The sequence below is a fragment of the Chinchilla lanigera genome, unplaced genomic scaffold (assembly GCF_000276665.1).
Source record: "Chinchilla lanigera isolate Chin_1 unplaced genomic scaffold, ChiLan1.0 scaffold00105, whole genome shotgun sequence".
NCBI classification, from domain to species: domain Eukaryota; kingdom Metazoa; phylum Chordata; class Mammalia; order Rodentia; family Chinchillidae; genus Chinchilla; species Chinchilla lanigera.
The window spans coordinates 5749662-5765863 of record NW_004955506.1 but is presented as its reverse complement, the minus strand read 5'-3'; the positions used below and the strand labels follow the sequence as shown (position 1 = coordinate 5765863).

Below are 16202 nucleotides of genomic sequence, written 5' to 3'. Positions count from 1 at the left end.
CTCCAAAACCCCAGTTCTGTGTCGATGAACCGATCCTGGCACGGTGAAGGCTGAGCAGGGTGGGGGCGATCAACGCGGCTGGCGCTGGCTCGCCCACCCACCCGCAAGGCCACCGCGGTCCCTGCCGGGCGGGGCGAGGGGTAGGTGTGGCCGAAGTGCGGTAGGGTATTGGGAGGATCCGGCGGTCACGCGGCGCTGGGCGGCGCGGGCGGCACAGGAGTGCGCTGCGGCGGGCGCGGGACCGAGGGCAGTGTGTCCCGACTCCGGCTGCGAGCGGTGTTTGGATGTGCGCTCATAAGCACCCTTCACACGAACTGGCTGCTCAAAGTCAAACACACCCAGGCACTGGCGGCGTGGCCGCCTGCTTCCCGCCCGAGGGGGCGAACGCGAGCCTCACCGCTCGAAAAGCGCCCCCCACCTAGCCGCCTGGCCGAGCAGCCGCTCCCGGATCCTATGCTGTGGACCCCACTGGGGCCGTCTCCCAGGCTGCCTACCGCTCCGGCTGTCTCAACTTGAGCCGGCTCCTGCCTCTGGACTGCAGAGGCCTGCGATCCTTTCCTGCCCAACACCCGATTTCCCTCAGTGCGCCTCAGTGGCAAGAAATCGCTAGGGGGCTAATGTGTGACACGGGCGGCCATGGGCGGCCAGAGCCGGCTGTCCTGCATTCCGGACCTGGCATGGCAGAGTGAAGTCCCAAGGAGAGGCCCGAGTATGGCACAGAGGCCCTGGCGGGCAACAAGTCCTGAGGAAGGCCCAGGCCCTGCAGGCATCACAGCCCCCACCAAGGTCCCAGGGCCCTGGCCAGGAGACACACTTCATCCTTCATCGTGGCAGGCTGCTAGGGAGGGTGAGACTGGGCCGGAGGTGGGGACTGTGCTCCCGAGCCCCCAACCCCTCAGGCAGCTGCTGAGTCCTGCGGATGGCCAGTTCCATCTTAGACAGCCGGTGCAAGCCCAAGGCCACACAGGGCCTGCAGCGCGTGACACAAAAGCCACAGTACCCGTGGAGTCTCTGGTTCTCTCTTAGGTTCCCTGGTGACCCTTATCCTGCACGACATTTGGGTGTTGTACAGCCTAAGCATTGCCAGGTGGCCGTGCTCTGCACTTTGGTTCATGTTTTTATTTTTAAAATCCAATTTCAAGGTTGAGAGCCAAAGGAAGCAGGGAAACCTTGCTCCTCTGGCTGTGCAAGTTCCCTCCCTGGGACTCAAGGTTTAGGTGCCTGATGGGATGGACCTCACAAGGGGCGGAAAACTGAATGCTTTTTTAGGTCTTGGCGGGGTGCAAGGGAGCGAGGTTCTTCCATCACCGTCAGACTGGTGTCCCGGCAGGTCTGTCGCTGGCTCCATGTTGCACACACCCCAAACTCTTCTAATAGTTTCTCATAGTTGGTGTCGAAATTCCCCCAAGAGGCCCCCAGGATAGGGTGGGAAACCAGGAGAAATCTCATTTCATTCTTTACACATGTCATATATGGCTTACGGTATAAGAATGTGTCCGTAGATTAGTATATAGCGTATAAGTTTATACCTTATAAAATTATATAAGGTAGTTATGTAAGGTATAATTTGTATCTGCTTTGTGAGTGCACACTTAAATTGTGCCTTTTACTGGAGGGTGTGGGATCAGAAAAGTTTGGAGAGGGCTAACCAGGGGATGGAAGCAAGCCAGCCCTTCACTCTGTGGCCGCCCATATCTTCCTGGCTCTATCATTGAATATCCTTCCCCTCTCCTTCTCTCCCGCTGCCTCCGCTGACATCATTGCTCTCAGCTTATTACTGGAAGATGCTCGTTTTTGTTTTTTTTTTATTTCTGCAGCCCCAGCAGAGTCTCTTGAGGGTCTGTTCTTCCTTGAGGACCTGCAAGTTCCAATGCCCGCAGCTCCTCTTTGCAGATTTCCTGGATGCCTGCAACTCCCAAAGTGCTCCCTGGGGGTCTTTCATGGGGCCTCAGTTACTTGACTGCAGTTACTTGTTTAACTGAACTGCTTATTGGGTTAGACTGGCAGCCCCTTGAGGACAGCCCAAGGATTTGTATACCAAATCTACATATGTTTGCCCTGAAGGAGGTTGATACACCTGGCCACGAGAGGGGAGATCCTGGGTCCAGTGAGGTTAATCAGCCTGTACAAGGTCAGGGCTGCTGACCCCACTAAGCAGTTTGATCCTCCTAATCCTCCCCAGCAGGAGCTTCAGGACAGACACAGACGGCAGTGGCTTGTGAGAGCTGGCCAGGGCCATTTGGTCCCTGGCCTGGGGCCTTCTGCAGAATTGGTTTTGGGGGGATGGGGCAGCTGAGCCATGTGCACCACCCTCTTCCTGCTCAGCACCTTGGCCATGCTCTGGCGCCGCCGATTCGCCAACCGGGTCGAACCGTGAGAAAATGACTGGGTTATGGGGGTGGGGCAGGTTGCTGGGTTACAGCCAAGCTGAAGTGGGCAGCAGCTACCTTGACTTCCAGCGGGCTGGGAGGGGAACTGCAGAAATCCCCAGTGGGTCACTGTCAGAGCCTCTGCCCCACAGCCCCAGGTGGTTGGGCTATGGGGAGGGGCTGGCCAGGGCTGGGCACTGCCCATAGCTTTCCCTGCCTGCTCTTCCCTCCCACAGAGAACCCAGTGGAGTGGATGGGGCAGTTATGGGCAGCAACTCAGATGCGGACCTACAGTCCTCAGGCAGGTGAAGTGGAACGGTCAGGGGGAGGGGAGGGGGGGCTGCCATGGAAGCTGTATGTGTGTGTGTGTGTGTGTGTGTGTGTGTGTGTGTGTGTGTGGTCACCCTATGTGCCTGGCAGGCCGGCCAGATGTCTGTTTTCACTAGGTGGGAGAGGGGAGAAGAGCCCCTGTGTGAGCCCCTGGCCCCTTCTCTGGAGCAAAGCAGCACTGCCTCGTTTCTCTGAGCGCCAGTGCTAGCCGTCCCCAGGAGTACTTTCTGTCAGGAGCAAGGCACAGGGGAGCAGAGAGAGGGAGGAGGCAGAGGAAGCTTCAGGTTGCTTTGCTCACCCTTCCTTGCCCTTCCCTCCCCCTCTGTCTCCCTCTGCCCCCACCTGCCGCCTCAGAAGCTCCACTGCCTGAACCTACAGCAGGATTCGCTGTCCAGTCCCCAATAGAAGGTGCAGGAGGAGCATGACATCATCAGCACTGAGTGCCATTGGCTGGGCAGTCCCTGGGGCAGGAAGCTGTCTCCAGTGGCCAAAAGTTAACTCTTCCCTAGGCTGAAGCCATGTGGCCTTTAGGTGGGGTGACACTGTGAGCCCTTCTAGACTTTTCCTCCCCTGGCTCTTTGGTAGAGGCTCCTAAGCCCAACAAGACACCGAAGAAAGTCAACCAATATCTATTAAGGACCTATGTGTCCTTAATAGATATTGTGTCAAGTGTTCTGTGTGTCAAGTGTTCTGTGTGTGCCTATGGACACACCTAGCATTGGAGACCTTTCTCACCCCTACTGATACACAGAACCAAAAAGATCCTAGAGGCTGGGCATGGTGACACATGCCTGTAATCCTAGAACTTTAGGAATCTGAGGCAGGAGGACTACAAATTCAAGCCTAGCCTGGGCAATTTAGGGATTTAGTTAGACAAAATACAAAATACAAAAAGGGCTGGACATGTAGCCCAGTGCAGAAGTTCTGGGCTTCATCCTCAGTAATGGAAAAGGAAAGAAAGAACAAGAAAAAAGATCCTAGGAAGTCCTCTGGTCCCAGGGCTCAGTGGTGGGAGGGTGTCTCCACCCAGCTGTCCTCAGGTGGGGGGTATAGTCAGCATGCATGCCTCTGACCCTCCATGTCTCTCTCTGGGTAGAAGACCCGCCTACAAGGTGACCCTTAGATGTGTAGATGCTGGCAAGAGAGAGAACTCGAGTCTTTCTCCAGTGTGTCATCTCAGTCCTGGAAGTCTCCCACATTTGGACTGTCATAGGCCCAATGTAAAATTTCGAAGAGGCATTTTGAAGACACCTTCCTGACTCCACAGCTAGCTAAGATCACCCTGACAGTGGCTGATTGTGAGAATAATTAAACAAGCTGACATATATAAAATGACTCACTGGGCCTCACCCATAGGAGATATTCAAATGCTGGCTGGTCCTCACTATTGATTTTGGCTGTGGAATTTAAATCCTGGTTCCCCTTTTATTGAGAGACTTTGGATAATTTATGTAACCATTTTATTTCCTGTAAACTAGCATTAGTAACAAAGTGGCTGTGGGTTTCTGTGAAGACACAGAGTAACCACGGGGTAGCTGTTGTTATTTTACACTCATTCCGTGCTTTATTCTTCGGTTTCTCACATAGTTGCTCACTTAGAAGAGGGTTGGAGGACCTGTGTTTTTTACATCTCTTGTAAATGGCTAAGGAAATTAAGAAACAGGGAGATTTGAAGGGCTTGCTCGAGTCCTTCCTTCACCCATCCAGTTTGTATCTGCTGGGGGAGCATCAGGCCTCTGACTTTCAAGCAAACCCTCTTTTGCCTGAAATGGGCCTGGCAGGAGAGGAAAGGGCAAATCTGCAGACCATCTGGCCAGGCCTGGCCTGGAGTGACTTAGCCAGAAGGAAGTAGTGCTATTATCTCCTTGGGATCCAGTTATCTGGAAAAATTGGTCTGACATGGAGGAACCACCTGCTGATGGTGGCTGCCAAAGGGGGCTGGCTAGAGATAGCACAGGGATGAGATTTTCCCGTTCTGAGTCATAAATTCCAAGTTGTTTCTTAGGTGCTCCTTCCCTTAATACCTGAGTGCGTGGCTAGGTGTGGGGATAGGAGGAAAAAGACAGCCAGAAGCATGGGTTGTTCTTTCCATTCAATCCACTGACTGCAGTGTTTTCCTCCACTTAGGAAGAAAGAATCTCTGAAGTAAGCCTTCACCGCATCAGGCCGGGCTCAACTCTGGGGACTGGGATCGGCTGGCCAGGCAAGTAGGGCAGGGCCAGGAGTCCTGGAGGCCAGAAGGTAGGGCTGGGGTCAAAGAAGAAGAAATACTCAAGACCTGGTCACACCAGGCTGTCTTCGGCTCTGGTGGTCACTGGTGGAGGCTGAGTGGGAAGTTGGAGTCCTTCGTTCAGCTCCACTGTGAGCCTGATGCATTCCAGACCACAGGCAAGGGCTCGTTAGGAGGGAACCGTGTATGGGATAGGTGGTGGCTGTGCTGGGGCCTGAGGATTCTGCTAGAGCCTTCTAAGCAAGAGGGGGTGCTCCGGGATGTCCCCTTGGAGATTCTTGGCCTGACTGTGGGCACGGGAGAAAGTACTGATCGTTTTGGCTTCCTATTTCAGCCGAAGTCTTCATTTGTCCCCGGCCCTGGAGGATGCCATGGGTTCAGAAACGACAGCAATTAGGGGAAGGGGAGAAGAGGCGATGGAGAAGGTAGGCTCCTCCCTTTTAGCCCCTGGACAGACTCCGGCTATGGGGCTCCTCGGTGAGACCTGCTTCGGGCTGGCAAGAAGAACAGAGCTGCTTGCTGCTCTTGGGCTCCCTTCCCTTTGAGTTCCTGGGCATCATCTGAGGGACAGAGGAACCTGAGAAGGTCCAGAGAGAGGGGCTTGTTAGGGTCCACCAGGTTAACTCCGGGGCAGCCCAGCAGTACAACCAAGAGGCAGGACCATGCAGAGAGTGAGGAGAATCCTGAATCAACGCACAGCGGAGAGCTCACACTCATGACTCAAGGGTTTCCATTTTTCTCCAATTCATTTCTCACAATAACCCATGCAGACCGTCTGCATCTTATAAATGAGGAAAAAGAAGGTGGTTAAATAATTTGTCCAGTGTCACCTAAGTTGTTAGGTGGAGGGGCCCAAGACTCACTTTGAGGCTGCAGAACCTAACTTGGTCTCCAGCTGCTTGGTGAAAGGAGAGGTCTGTTAGCTTGGTCAACTGTGCTGGGTGTGGTGGCACATGCCTGTAATCCCAGCACTCCGGAGGCTGAGGCAGGAGGATCTTTGCGAGTTTGAGTCCAGCCTGGGCTACAAAGTCAGCTGAAAGCCAGCCTGAGCTGCATAGCGGGACCCTATCTCAAAAGATTAAAAAAAACCCACAAGAAAACAAAAAACAAAAACCCACCAAGCTTGGTCAACTGTGTGGTGGCTCCAGAGTGATTCTGTTAGGCCAGCTTGTGGTCCAGGCTGTGTCGCTGTCAGTTTGCCCTGGTGGTCCCCATTTTCAGTGCCACTTGCCTCTCTCTGCTCCCCAGACTTCACCCTGTCATTGGCTGCTCTGCTGAAATCATCCGTAGGAAAGGCCTGCTGGATCTGTGACGTGTCTGCCTGCAGCTGGATGGGAGCAGTCACCAGCTGGTCTTCTGAATGCGTTGTCTATGTGTATGGGTGTGCGCGCATGTTCCAAATGGGCAGTAGCGTGTGGGAAGGAAAAAATCATGACACTTGTTTTTGTCAATATACTGACTGCTCAGTAATGGTGGTGGCCTCCTTTGCCCCCAGCTGCTCTGCCATTCCTCTCTCTTTACAGTCCTGCCCTGATCCTGAGCAGAGATCAAAGCAGATTTCCGCTTGCTTACAGATCCAGGCGCAGACCCTGCAGGCAGCTGCTCCCAACTGTCTCACAGCCATTAATCTTCAAAAGCACCCCCACCATGCCCCCACTCGGGCATCTCTCCTCCCGGTCCAGCCCCCTGCTGCCAGCCCAGCAGCGACGTCTGCCTGGCTGGCCTCTGCCCTTGACTTTCAAGCAGCAGGAGATGGAAGAGTTCTCTAGACAGCAGCGCCCAGCCACGCTTCACATCTGAGGGGAGGCAGTGAGAGATGCAGCAGCTGAAAGGGAACCTACTCTGAGGCTGACGGAGGAGGCCAGAGCCTGCGGATGCTGCAGGAGCCTTCCGTGGGAGCCTCTCAAAGTAGGGCAGGGAGGAGGCAGGGTAAGGTCGCGTCAGGGGAAGGAGCCTGCCAGAGCCAGAGCACCCACCTGACCTAGGGCATGAGCCTGTGGCCACCTGTCTCAGCTCCTGTCAGCTTGTCTTTCTCCTGGGAGGCCTGAGCCTTCCTGGTGACAGGACTGCCAGACTGAGGGCCAGAGGGCGCTGTTCCCAGGACCCCCTCCCCCGTCTGTGTTCCCTGATCCCATCCTCGGAGCCATTCTCTAATCTATTTGCCATGTTCCTGTCACCTCATCTTTGCCTCCGCTCTCTGCCATCTCTGAGTTGCCCACCTTCTTCCAATGGTCTGAGGAATTGTCAGACCAAGGTCATGGAGCAGGTACACAGGGCTGGCTCCGGGCCTAGGCACACTTCCACAGGGTGGCACCCTTGGCGGCACCGTTTGGGAAGCCTGGGCAGGATCCATTCCAGGTGAAGGGTAGGAAGGAGAGAAGAGGGTGCTGTCAGTGGGGCATGTGGCTGCCTGGGCCTGGCAGCTGGGGTGCCATGTGGGCTGGGAGGGAGGGGATCTCTCCCTTAGAGAGCAGGCTGGCTTTGGTGGGAGCAGATTGTGTTTACACCTTCCCCGCACACCCAGCCCACGCTCGCCTCTTATTCCCGGGGCCTCTCCCACCCCTGGGTTCTCTGTGAAATCTGCACATTTGCAGCTCCTGCTGCAGAGTTGCCTCCCTCGGGTGGAACTCCTCTACCGGCTCTGGGACCCAAGTGCCCCTCCTTGGCCCACTAGCACCCATCACAGGGTGGGTGTGGAGCCTGGGTCAAAGGTGAAGCCTTTTAGGGGAAGTCACTTAAATTGTGGCCATGCCACTGTCACCACAGAGCGAGTCCTTTCCCCATTTCCTTGGAAAGAGCCGCTGCTTGGCAATGGGAGCAGAATGCTTAGGGGCTTGGTAGAGAGAGAGAGCTAAGGGCAGTTAAGAGAGAGCTGAAGTGAAGCGCTGGGTTAGTCCTAATTCAGGGTGCTGGCTCTGATGAAGTAACAGTGAAGAAGCTAAGAGGGAGGACTCTGGAGTCAGAGCATCTGGATCTGAATCTCCACTCCACCATTTCCTCCCCGGTGACCTTCGGTTTCTTATGGCATGTCTCTATGCCTCAGCTTACTTCTTTCTATAAGATGGAGATAGTAGTACTTACTTCTCAGTTGGTGTGAGGGTTTGATAGTGTATGTAGTGATTAGCACACCTAGTAAGTCTTCCGTACATGTGAGCTAGTGCAGTTTATCTGGGAACTGTAAGTCACTGCACCATGGCAGATTCAGAATAGTTAGAGTTCCTTCCTTCTCACTCCATGGTCTTCCCTGCCCTGCCTCTCCATATATAGAATCAGCAGGTGATGGGCAAGTACAAGGTAAACTAGAGGAGGGCAGAGGGCATCCAGTGAGCCTGTACTGGCAAGGACTGCCCGGCCCCTATGTATGCCAGAGTTCTGTCTCCACTTCCACTGGGGTCTTGGGCTGGATATCTCCCTTCACTGGCTCTGCTTCCCAAGTGCATCTCAGCTGCTGAGGAAGACAGGCATCATTTGCCCTCATGCCCCTCCCTCCTCATCTGAATGCTAAGCTTTCTGCTGGCCAGAGCTTGAGTGACAAGGAAGAGGCTGCTCAGGGCTGCAGGGTGGCCAAGGGCAGCAGCCGGAGCAGGGAGGTGCTGCTGTCTGCTCCTTCTGTGGCTGACACTCAGGGTTGCTGCCAGTCTGTCTTGGAGATTGGAACATGACCAGAGAGCTAATGAGGTGGTGGAAAGGAGCAAGGAAGTAGCCATGGCAGCTGCAGCAGCAGCTGCTGTCCTGCATCAGCCTGGGGTGCAGATGTGGCTTTGGGAGAGCACCTGCCCGTCTTGAATGTCTGGCGTGTGTCTGTGTGCAAAGCAGTCCCGAGGAAGGTGTGCCCCAGAGGCCCTGTCCCGAGCCTACATGGCCAAGGCCTGGAGCCCAATCTGAGGCAGGCGCAATGCATGAGCCATGTACCCCACTGACCCCACAGGCACCTGGGCCCCTCTGCAGGGGCCTCACTGGGAGGAGGAAGCCTGAGCCCTCGAGCTGGAGGGAAGTAATGCTGCTTTGGGAGCTGCAAAACAAGGAAAATGGCAAAATGGCCTATGCTGAGGCTTACATTAACATAAGGATGATGACCTCAATAATGCTATTAATAATGGCTAACATGTATCAAACATTTTTACGTGTGAGGCACTGTACCCAGTGCCTTATTTATAAGCACTATCTCATTTATGAAACAGGAACTATTGCTGTCTTTATTTACCCACTCAGGGAAGTAAAGTTCACAGAACCTGCTCAAGGTCACTCACAGCTAGCAGTGAAGCCAGGCCTGCATTTGGGAAATCTGATGCCAAACCATTGGGCAGAAAGGACCAGAGTCTGGGGTTGGTGCGGAAATTGCAGGTGTGACCTGTCTACAAGGACACAAACACTGGAGCCTGGACTGGCCCTGGACATGTCTTTGCTGGTGCCAGGGTTGCCAGGGTTATTCCTGCTGCTATCTCTTCAGGGACATGTCAGGCAAGGACAGATCAGACTCTGGGCCCAAGAAAGGCCAGTGCTTGCCTGCCAGCTGAGGGAAGTGAAGAGCTGCCTCCTCAGGATCCATCAGTGGCCCTCAGGGAAGCAGTGGCCCTGGCAGGGATGTGACAGCAAGGTCATCGCTCATAGTCACTGTCACTGCCTCCTACAACCAGGGGCAGAACGCTGGGGAGAAGAGAGACAGGCAGCCAGTAGCCCAGCTGGAGAGCAGGGAGTGCGAGGCAGAGGACTGTTTTGACCTGTTTGTGTTTGTGAGGCGAGGATGCAGGACAGAGACCAAAAAGGTGGCTTCAAGAGGGATTCAGGACAAGCTGGAAACAAATCTTTTTATCTAAGGACTACAGACCCTCTCTGTGGGATACATGTGCCCCCTAGTGGGGGTTAGACTAGATGGTGGCTAAGAAAATTACAACAAAACAAAAGATTTATAGACATGCTCTGAGCCTATGAGCTGGGGGAGGAATACCAGTCTTGTCCCTATGTGAATACACACATACACACACACCCCCACACAGAGTTAATATATGCAGAAGCCATGTGAACTAAGCATTAAAAGAAATTAATTTATTCATTTGCTTTTTTACTTACAAGTATGTACTGGGAAGCTACAATGCACACACACCGTGTCAGGTGTTGGGAGTGGTACGGTAATAAAAGAGTCTGTATCATTCCCTGCCCTTGCACTTAGTGCATACAGAGATCCAGCCTAGGAAGCCTAGTTCTGCCAGCTGAGCCCTGCCTGCTCATGCAACCCTTTGTTCTCTAGACCTCAGTTTTCCCCATTCAATAACTGTGTTGAATCTAGATGGGCTGGTGCCCTCCTCAGGAAAAGGACCACTGAGTAAAATGAAGGGGTGGACCAGATGACCGCAGGGCCCTCACAGATTTTCCTCATCCAGAGAGACTGTGTCTGCACGTGCCAACAAAAGCTTGCCACGTGACAAACATTTATGCAGGGCTTGTGTGCCAGGCACTCTGGATACAAAAATGGATTAAGGGCCGGGAATGTAGTTCAGTGGCATAGTGCCTGCCTGGCAAGAACAAGTTCATGAGTTCGATTCTCAGTACAAAAAAAAAAAAAGATTAAGAGCTTCTGCCACAACCAACCAGGAAACTGGGCAAAATATAAGAAATAGATACCTGACAACAGGCAGCACACAGGACAATGGTCCCATGCCTGCCTTGGTCTCTGCCCAGAGACAATTCCCTGCTATTCATAAGGACATTCAGTAGACCAGTGGAATCCAAAAACAGAGCAACAAAGGTGTCTCACTGGATAAAAGAAGGTCCTTTCAATAAGATACAGAAAGCGCTAACCGTAAAAGAAAAATCCATTGGACTTTATCAAAGTTAAACTTCTGCTCTTGGAAAGCATAGGAGAAAATATTTGCCAAATATTTGAGAAAGACTTGTATCCAGAATATGTAAAGAACTTTTACATTTCAATAATAATAAGACAGCAAAATTTTTTTAAATGGGGGAGGAGCCACGATACCTAAAGTATATATAAAATCAATGAACATATAGAAGGATGTTCAGTATCATAAATCATCAGGGGAAATGCAAGTCAAAAGCACAATGAGATGGCATGACATACCACTAGAGTGGTTAAAATTAAAAAGTGACTATAATAAGGTGAAGATATGGAGAAACTGTAATCCTATAATAAAACCACTTGGGAAATCAGTGTGATGTTCCCTTAAACGTGAATCAAAGAGGAATGAAAATTTGTGTCCATAAAAATATTTTACAGAAATGTTCAAGCAGTTCTATTAACAACAGCTCCAAACTGGAAGCAACCTAAATATCCACCACCACGTGAATGTGTAAACGGAGGTATGTTAATACAATGGAATAATACTCAGCAATAAAAAGACATGAACTATGGACAACAGCAACAACATGGGTAAACTGAGAAGCCAGACACAAAAAGAACACCTCTTGTGGGATTTTATTTATGAAATTCTAGGACAGGTAAAACTAATGGTTAATGACAGAATGCAGATCAGTGGCTGGGAGGGCCAGGACTGGAATGGGGCTGACTGTAATAAGGTTTGAAGGTGCTCTTTGGGATGACAAAAATGTTCTAGATTGTGTCAGGGATTATGCTTATTGGACTCTAATGGCACATTTTGAGTGGATGTATTTTATTGACATATATTATACCTCAATAAAGATGACAACACAGTTAAAACAAGAACAAAGACCCAATCCTTGTTTTGCTCACAGTCTAGCAGAAAAGCCAGACAGGAAAAAAATAATTCCAAACAGCACAATGAGGATTAGAAATATGTCTAAGCAACAGGAGCTCCCATTCACTGGGTTTTTATCTTGTACCTAGGCACCGTGTTAAGTACTTTGCATGCACAGTTGTAAAACAGTCTGTGGGTTTGGATGATCACCACACCTCCCATTTTACAGCTGAGAAAAATGGGTCTTACGGACAGGTGAAGTAATCTGTCTGTGGTTACACAGCTAGAATCAGCAGAGCTGGGACTTTCCTCCAGGTCGGTCTGATTGCAGAGCATGTGCTAAACTACCGGCCACAATAAAGGAGCCACAAGAAAGGAGTCATGAGCAAACCGCTGGGGGACTGCTGTAGCATCATAGCCAAGACTATGCAGAGGAGGTATTTATAAGCTGGACTTTTCCAAGCAGGGGAGATGAGGGGAAGGAAATTTTAAGGCAAAGGGAACAAACACCACCACAAGAAAGGTTATGCAACAGTTGTGAGAAGACAGATTTCTGGGAATGGAAAGACGCGTCCAGGAAATAGCAAATGAGGGCCAGAGAATATTACATATTCTTCAAATTTGTTTATTTTTATTTTTCTAAATTCTTTTTTGTGTGTGTGGAGCTAAGGACTGAATTCAGGGCTTTCATACTGAGGTAGATCCCCAGTCCTCTTATATACTGAACTGCATTCTCAGGATCTCTGTAAGTTGCTCAACTGCCCAGGCTGTGAATTTTCAATCCTCCTGCCTCAGCCTTCCAGAGTGCTGGGATCAGAGGTGTGTACCACCATGCCTGCTATAAAATCCATTTTTAAAGTAACGGTTTTATTAAAGGCAACATCTCTGCAGAGCAGGTGAGTGAAATACACTGCTTTTCTTCTTGAATATTATTGTAAGCTCAAAGAAATTATATACAATGCCAAGGTCTCTATTCTTGATAAATAGAGGGTACACATTGTTAGAGTTCTCCTCCTCCAGAGTGTTAAAGCTACTACATTCAGTGATCTAAGATTTTTTGATGAACAACATTTGTGGTGATGTTTCATAATCTTCTGGGAAGAAAAAAATCCTGTATGTTTTCATGATGAACTTTGTAGGGCGATGAACTGAAATCACTGGAGTTATGAAAAAATGTTCCACTGTCATTGCACAATATTTTAGGAAACGTATTGTGGTGGTCATGTTAGTGTTCTGGTAGTATAATAAAACACCTGAGATAAAGTAATTCACTAATTTTATTTTATTTTGGTTCATAGTTATGGAGGGGTCCAGTCCAAGACTTTGGGCCTTTGCTTTGGGCCTCTAGGAAGGCAGCAGATCATGGTGGATAGGAGGTGGCACAAACTGCTAGTTCCTAAGCCTAGAGGCAGAGAGGAAGGGGAAGAGTTTGGGATCCCCAAATCCCTCTCAAGGCCACACCCTTACTACCTAAAGACATCTCACTGAGCTTCACCTCCTAAAGGTTCTACCACCTCCCACAATGCCACCCTAGAGACCAACTTTTTAACATGTGGACTTCTGGGGGGCATTCAACATCCAAACTATAACAGTACTGTAACTCACACACTCAAACCATTTTCTGTGTTTTGCCATGATTCATTTTCAGGGAATTCTTCTTACCTACTAAGAAAGATATGAGAAGTGCCAGTATCATTTAGGATGATTCTGACTCTAATGGAATACCCAATTAAAATGACTTAAACAATACAGAGATTTATTTTTAAAACTCACCTTTTGTATTTCACAGAAACTAAGATGACATTGCTTGTAAAACACATCCTGCATTCAGAAATACTGAAATATAAAAATATATCTCTGAATCAGAACAAGAGAGCCGAAGAGGTCTGAGTTTTAGGACTAGCTATTTCAGCAATTCAATGGAATCATCAGGGACTTAGATTATGTTTTCTTTACTCTCTGCCTTCATAGGCCTTCAGCTCTTGCTTTGAAGGAAGTCTCATGGATGCAAAATGGCCACACCAGTCCCAAGCATTGTGTCTTCACAGTGTTCCAAAGCCAGAAGAGAGTTGTTACTTTTAAAAGCATGAAAAATTTCCCAGACTTGGCCTGATTCACGCTGCAGACAAGATGGAGGAAGAGCTTGCAGAAGGGCCACTACCAGTGCTGACACTCAGATGTACTTCAGTGCAACTGCTCCGATTGTCAACAGCTAGCTGCTGGGATATGATCTATCCTCTTTTGTGTTCTTACTAATAAAATTAAAGATTCCTTTCAGGGTTAAGGAATTAACTTCAACAGTGCAAAGACTCTGTTTTCTTTTTTTTTTTCTCCGGTACCAGGAACCGAACTCACGGCCTTGCGCTTGCCAGGCAGGTGCTTTTGCCGCTGAGCTAAATCCCCAGCCCCGACTCTGTTTCCTATTACTGTGTGTTTTAGATACCATGTCTTAAATCTACCAGTGACTGCTAAACACAGCAGACCAGCTGACTAACTCTTCCTTTGCACTCAGAGCCTGGGTCCCTGAACAGCACTGGGGACTCCTGCCCGGTTTGGTTGTGATCTACTTCTGTTACTTATAAATAGACTGGGATTCTTCCCATGTCAGTAAATACAGGGCTGCACTAGTCTTGTATAACAGCTATACAACAATTCCACTGTCTGTAAAACCCAAACATACCGGATCTCACTAGCAATGAGTGCAGATGAGATCACAGTAACATTAACACTTCAGTCACAGCTGGTCTGTCCCGAGTAGCTGCTCACTCTCTGAGGTTTCTCTAGTTCTTTCTGGACTGCCTCCATAGTTGTATCTCGAGTGCGCTCAGGCACAAGACTTCTTGTATTTTGTTCCATCTTCTTGGCCACTGCCCAGCTGCCTGTGGCTCCCCATCAGCTGCGACAATGCTGCTGTGCTAAGCACAACTGTGCACTGCAGGGGAAGCTGTGCCCTATCAGGTGTGAAAGCTACACAGTGACTGTGGCAGGGTAGGGAGCTATGGAAAATGGCCTTGCCTACAAACAGGGTCTGAGGCAACTAGTCTGGGGCCAAGACAGCCTGCAAGAGCCTAGATCCTCACAGTCCTTCCCAAAGTAGTATAGACAGCTAAGACTGACCTGGCAGTCAGACAGGGCTAGGCCCTTGAAGAAGCCAGTGCAGAAGGTAAGAACATGTTACAACTGTGGGTGAAGGCACATTCGTTGAAGGCCAGGCCTCAAGATAAAGATGGAATGACTATACCTGCATGTTTCCCTGAGAGAAAACAATAATGATCAATATTTTAAAATAGGCATCAGGCACCTGGGTGGGAGACCAAGACCTCCTTGACCATCCTTCCGTGAAAGGTCCTTATTCTTTCCACGTACATTTGCTACATGACTTGCTTCCCCGTTGGATCAGCATTACCTAAGTGACTATACTTGTAATCTTACTGGTTGCCCATAGTTTTGTCCCACCTTGTACAACCTTGTGATTTTGCTGCATAAAGCTTCCTTTGAGAAGTGGGCTCATGGGCAACCCACTTTCCGGGTCCCCTCCTGTCTCTCTTAGGCAGGAGCCTTCTTTCCCTCAATAAATATTTCCTGCTCTTAACCTCTTTGTTCTTTAGAATTCATTCTTCAATTTTGGGAACATGAACTCATCGTATTGGACATCTAGCAGGTTGGGAGTTAAAATATTTCCCTTATATCATTTGGAGGTGCGATATCATCCCTATAACAAAATCACCTCCTGCAGACTCTCACCTTCACTCTTACTGCTATCAAGGGTCTCAAAACAGTGGAGCAGGAACCCAGCATTCTCCTTTCATTTCTGATGTGTGCCCAACTGTCCCTGCAAACAGAAATTCTCTTCCCTTTTGCCCTTCAAAAGTTCTTATATATTAGATCAACTCATTTATGGTGCAGAACAATTAACTTAGTGCTGACGAAAGCATGAATTCTGAAGGCTAGGATCAAATCCTGATTCTGGCAGTTACCAGTTGTGAGAAATGTGGGCAAGTTCCTTTATCTCTCAATGTTTCCATTTTCTCTTCTGTAAAATGGGCTAGTATTTCACAGTGCAGTTGTAAGGTTTATGTTTTGTTTTGTTCTTTGTCTTTTTGAGACAAGGTCTTGCTATGCAATTTAGGGTGGACTTGAGCTTACTTTCTAGCCCAGGCTGGTCTCAAACTTGCCACAATCCTCCTGCCTCAGCCTTCCAAGTGCTGGGATTATAGACGTGCGCCACCATGCCCGGCCTGTAAGGTTTAAATGAGTTAATGTAAAGAATTCAGTGCAGTGAACAGCCCCTAGTACATGCTCTAAGGTATTAACTATTATTATTCTTTTGCCTACAGCAGGTCATTCGCTCACTATAATAGTTTCACAGCCAGCTTTTGGCAAATTTCTCAGAGCTCCCTCAGCAAGTCTCAAATGAAAGGAACTTTGCAGAAAGGGGACACATTCTTCTTCAATTAATTTCTCATCAAGGGTAAAACAGAGATGCCAAGAGCCAAAGTTCCTGCTGGACGAATTAATGATGATTTGCTCAGTGCTTATTGCTGAGGGCAGAGACAGCCAAATACCAAACCCAGCATTGTGAGGAGATGACAAAAGAAA

General features: G+C 49.7%; 1 protein-coding gene and 1 long non-coding RNA gene across 4 annotated transcripts; one reads left to right on the top strand and one right to left on the bottom strand.

Annotated features, from left to right (window-relative positions):
- Nucleotides 1-1096: 1096 nt before the first annotated feature.
- Prcd (progressive rod-cone degeneration) lies at nucleotides 1097-13901 on the top strand. Of its 3 annotated transcripts, none has more exons than XM_013506080.1 (5): nucleotides 1097-2373; nucleotides 2606-2670; nucleotides 4827-4902; nucleotides 5264-5354; nucleotides 13575-13901. In XM_013506080.1, the coding sequence occupies exons 1-3, from the start codon at nucleotides 2300-2302 to the stop codon at nucleotides 4841-4843; spliced, it is 156 nt and encodes a 51-aa protein (XP_013361534.1). In that variant the 5' UTR covers nucleotides 1097-2299; the 3' UTR covers nucleotides 4844-4902; nucleotides 5264-5354; nucleotides 13575-13901. The 3 variants fall into 3 exon arrangements, with proteins under 3 accessions (XP_013361534.1, XP_013361533.1, XP_005407483.1); XM_013506079.1 differs by having other exon boundaries at nucleotides 1098-2373; nucleotides 2606-2674; XM_005407426.2 differs by having other exon boundaries at nucleotides 1107-2373; nucleotides 2606-2674; nucleotides 4831-4902.
- On the bottom strand, nucleotides 11605-15789 carry LOC102022948. The gene is made up of 3 exons (XR_001231604.1): nucleotides 15750-15789; nucleotides 13377-13439; nucleotides 11605-13005 (listed from the first exon to the last, which is right to left on the bottom strand). It is a non-coding gene; the product is annotated as an uncharacterized LOC102022948 (long non-coding RNA).
- Between the last annotated feature and the right edge of the window lie 413 nt (nucleotides 15790-16202).

Excerpts from the sequence above, each read along its gene's own strand:
- Prcd (XM_013506079.1), top strand. The coding sequence starts at position 2,300 with ATGTGCACCACCCTCTTCCTGCTCAGCACCTTGGCCATGCTCTGGCGC. Across the intron at positions 2,374-2,605 it reads TTCGCCAACCGGGTCGAACC|AGAACCCAGTGGAGTGGATG; the intron begins GTGAGAAAATGA and ends TCCCTCCCACAG. Across the intron at positions 2,675-4,826 it reads GACCTACAGTCCTCAGGCAG|GAAGAAAGAATCTCTGAAGT; the intron begins GTGAAGTGGAAC and ends TCCTCCACTTAG.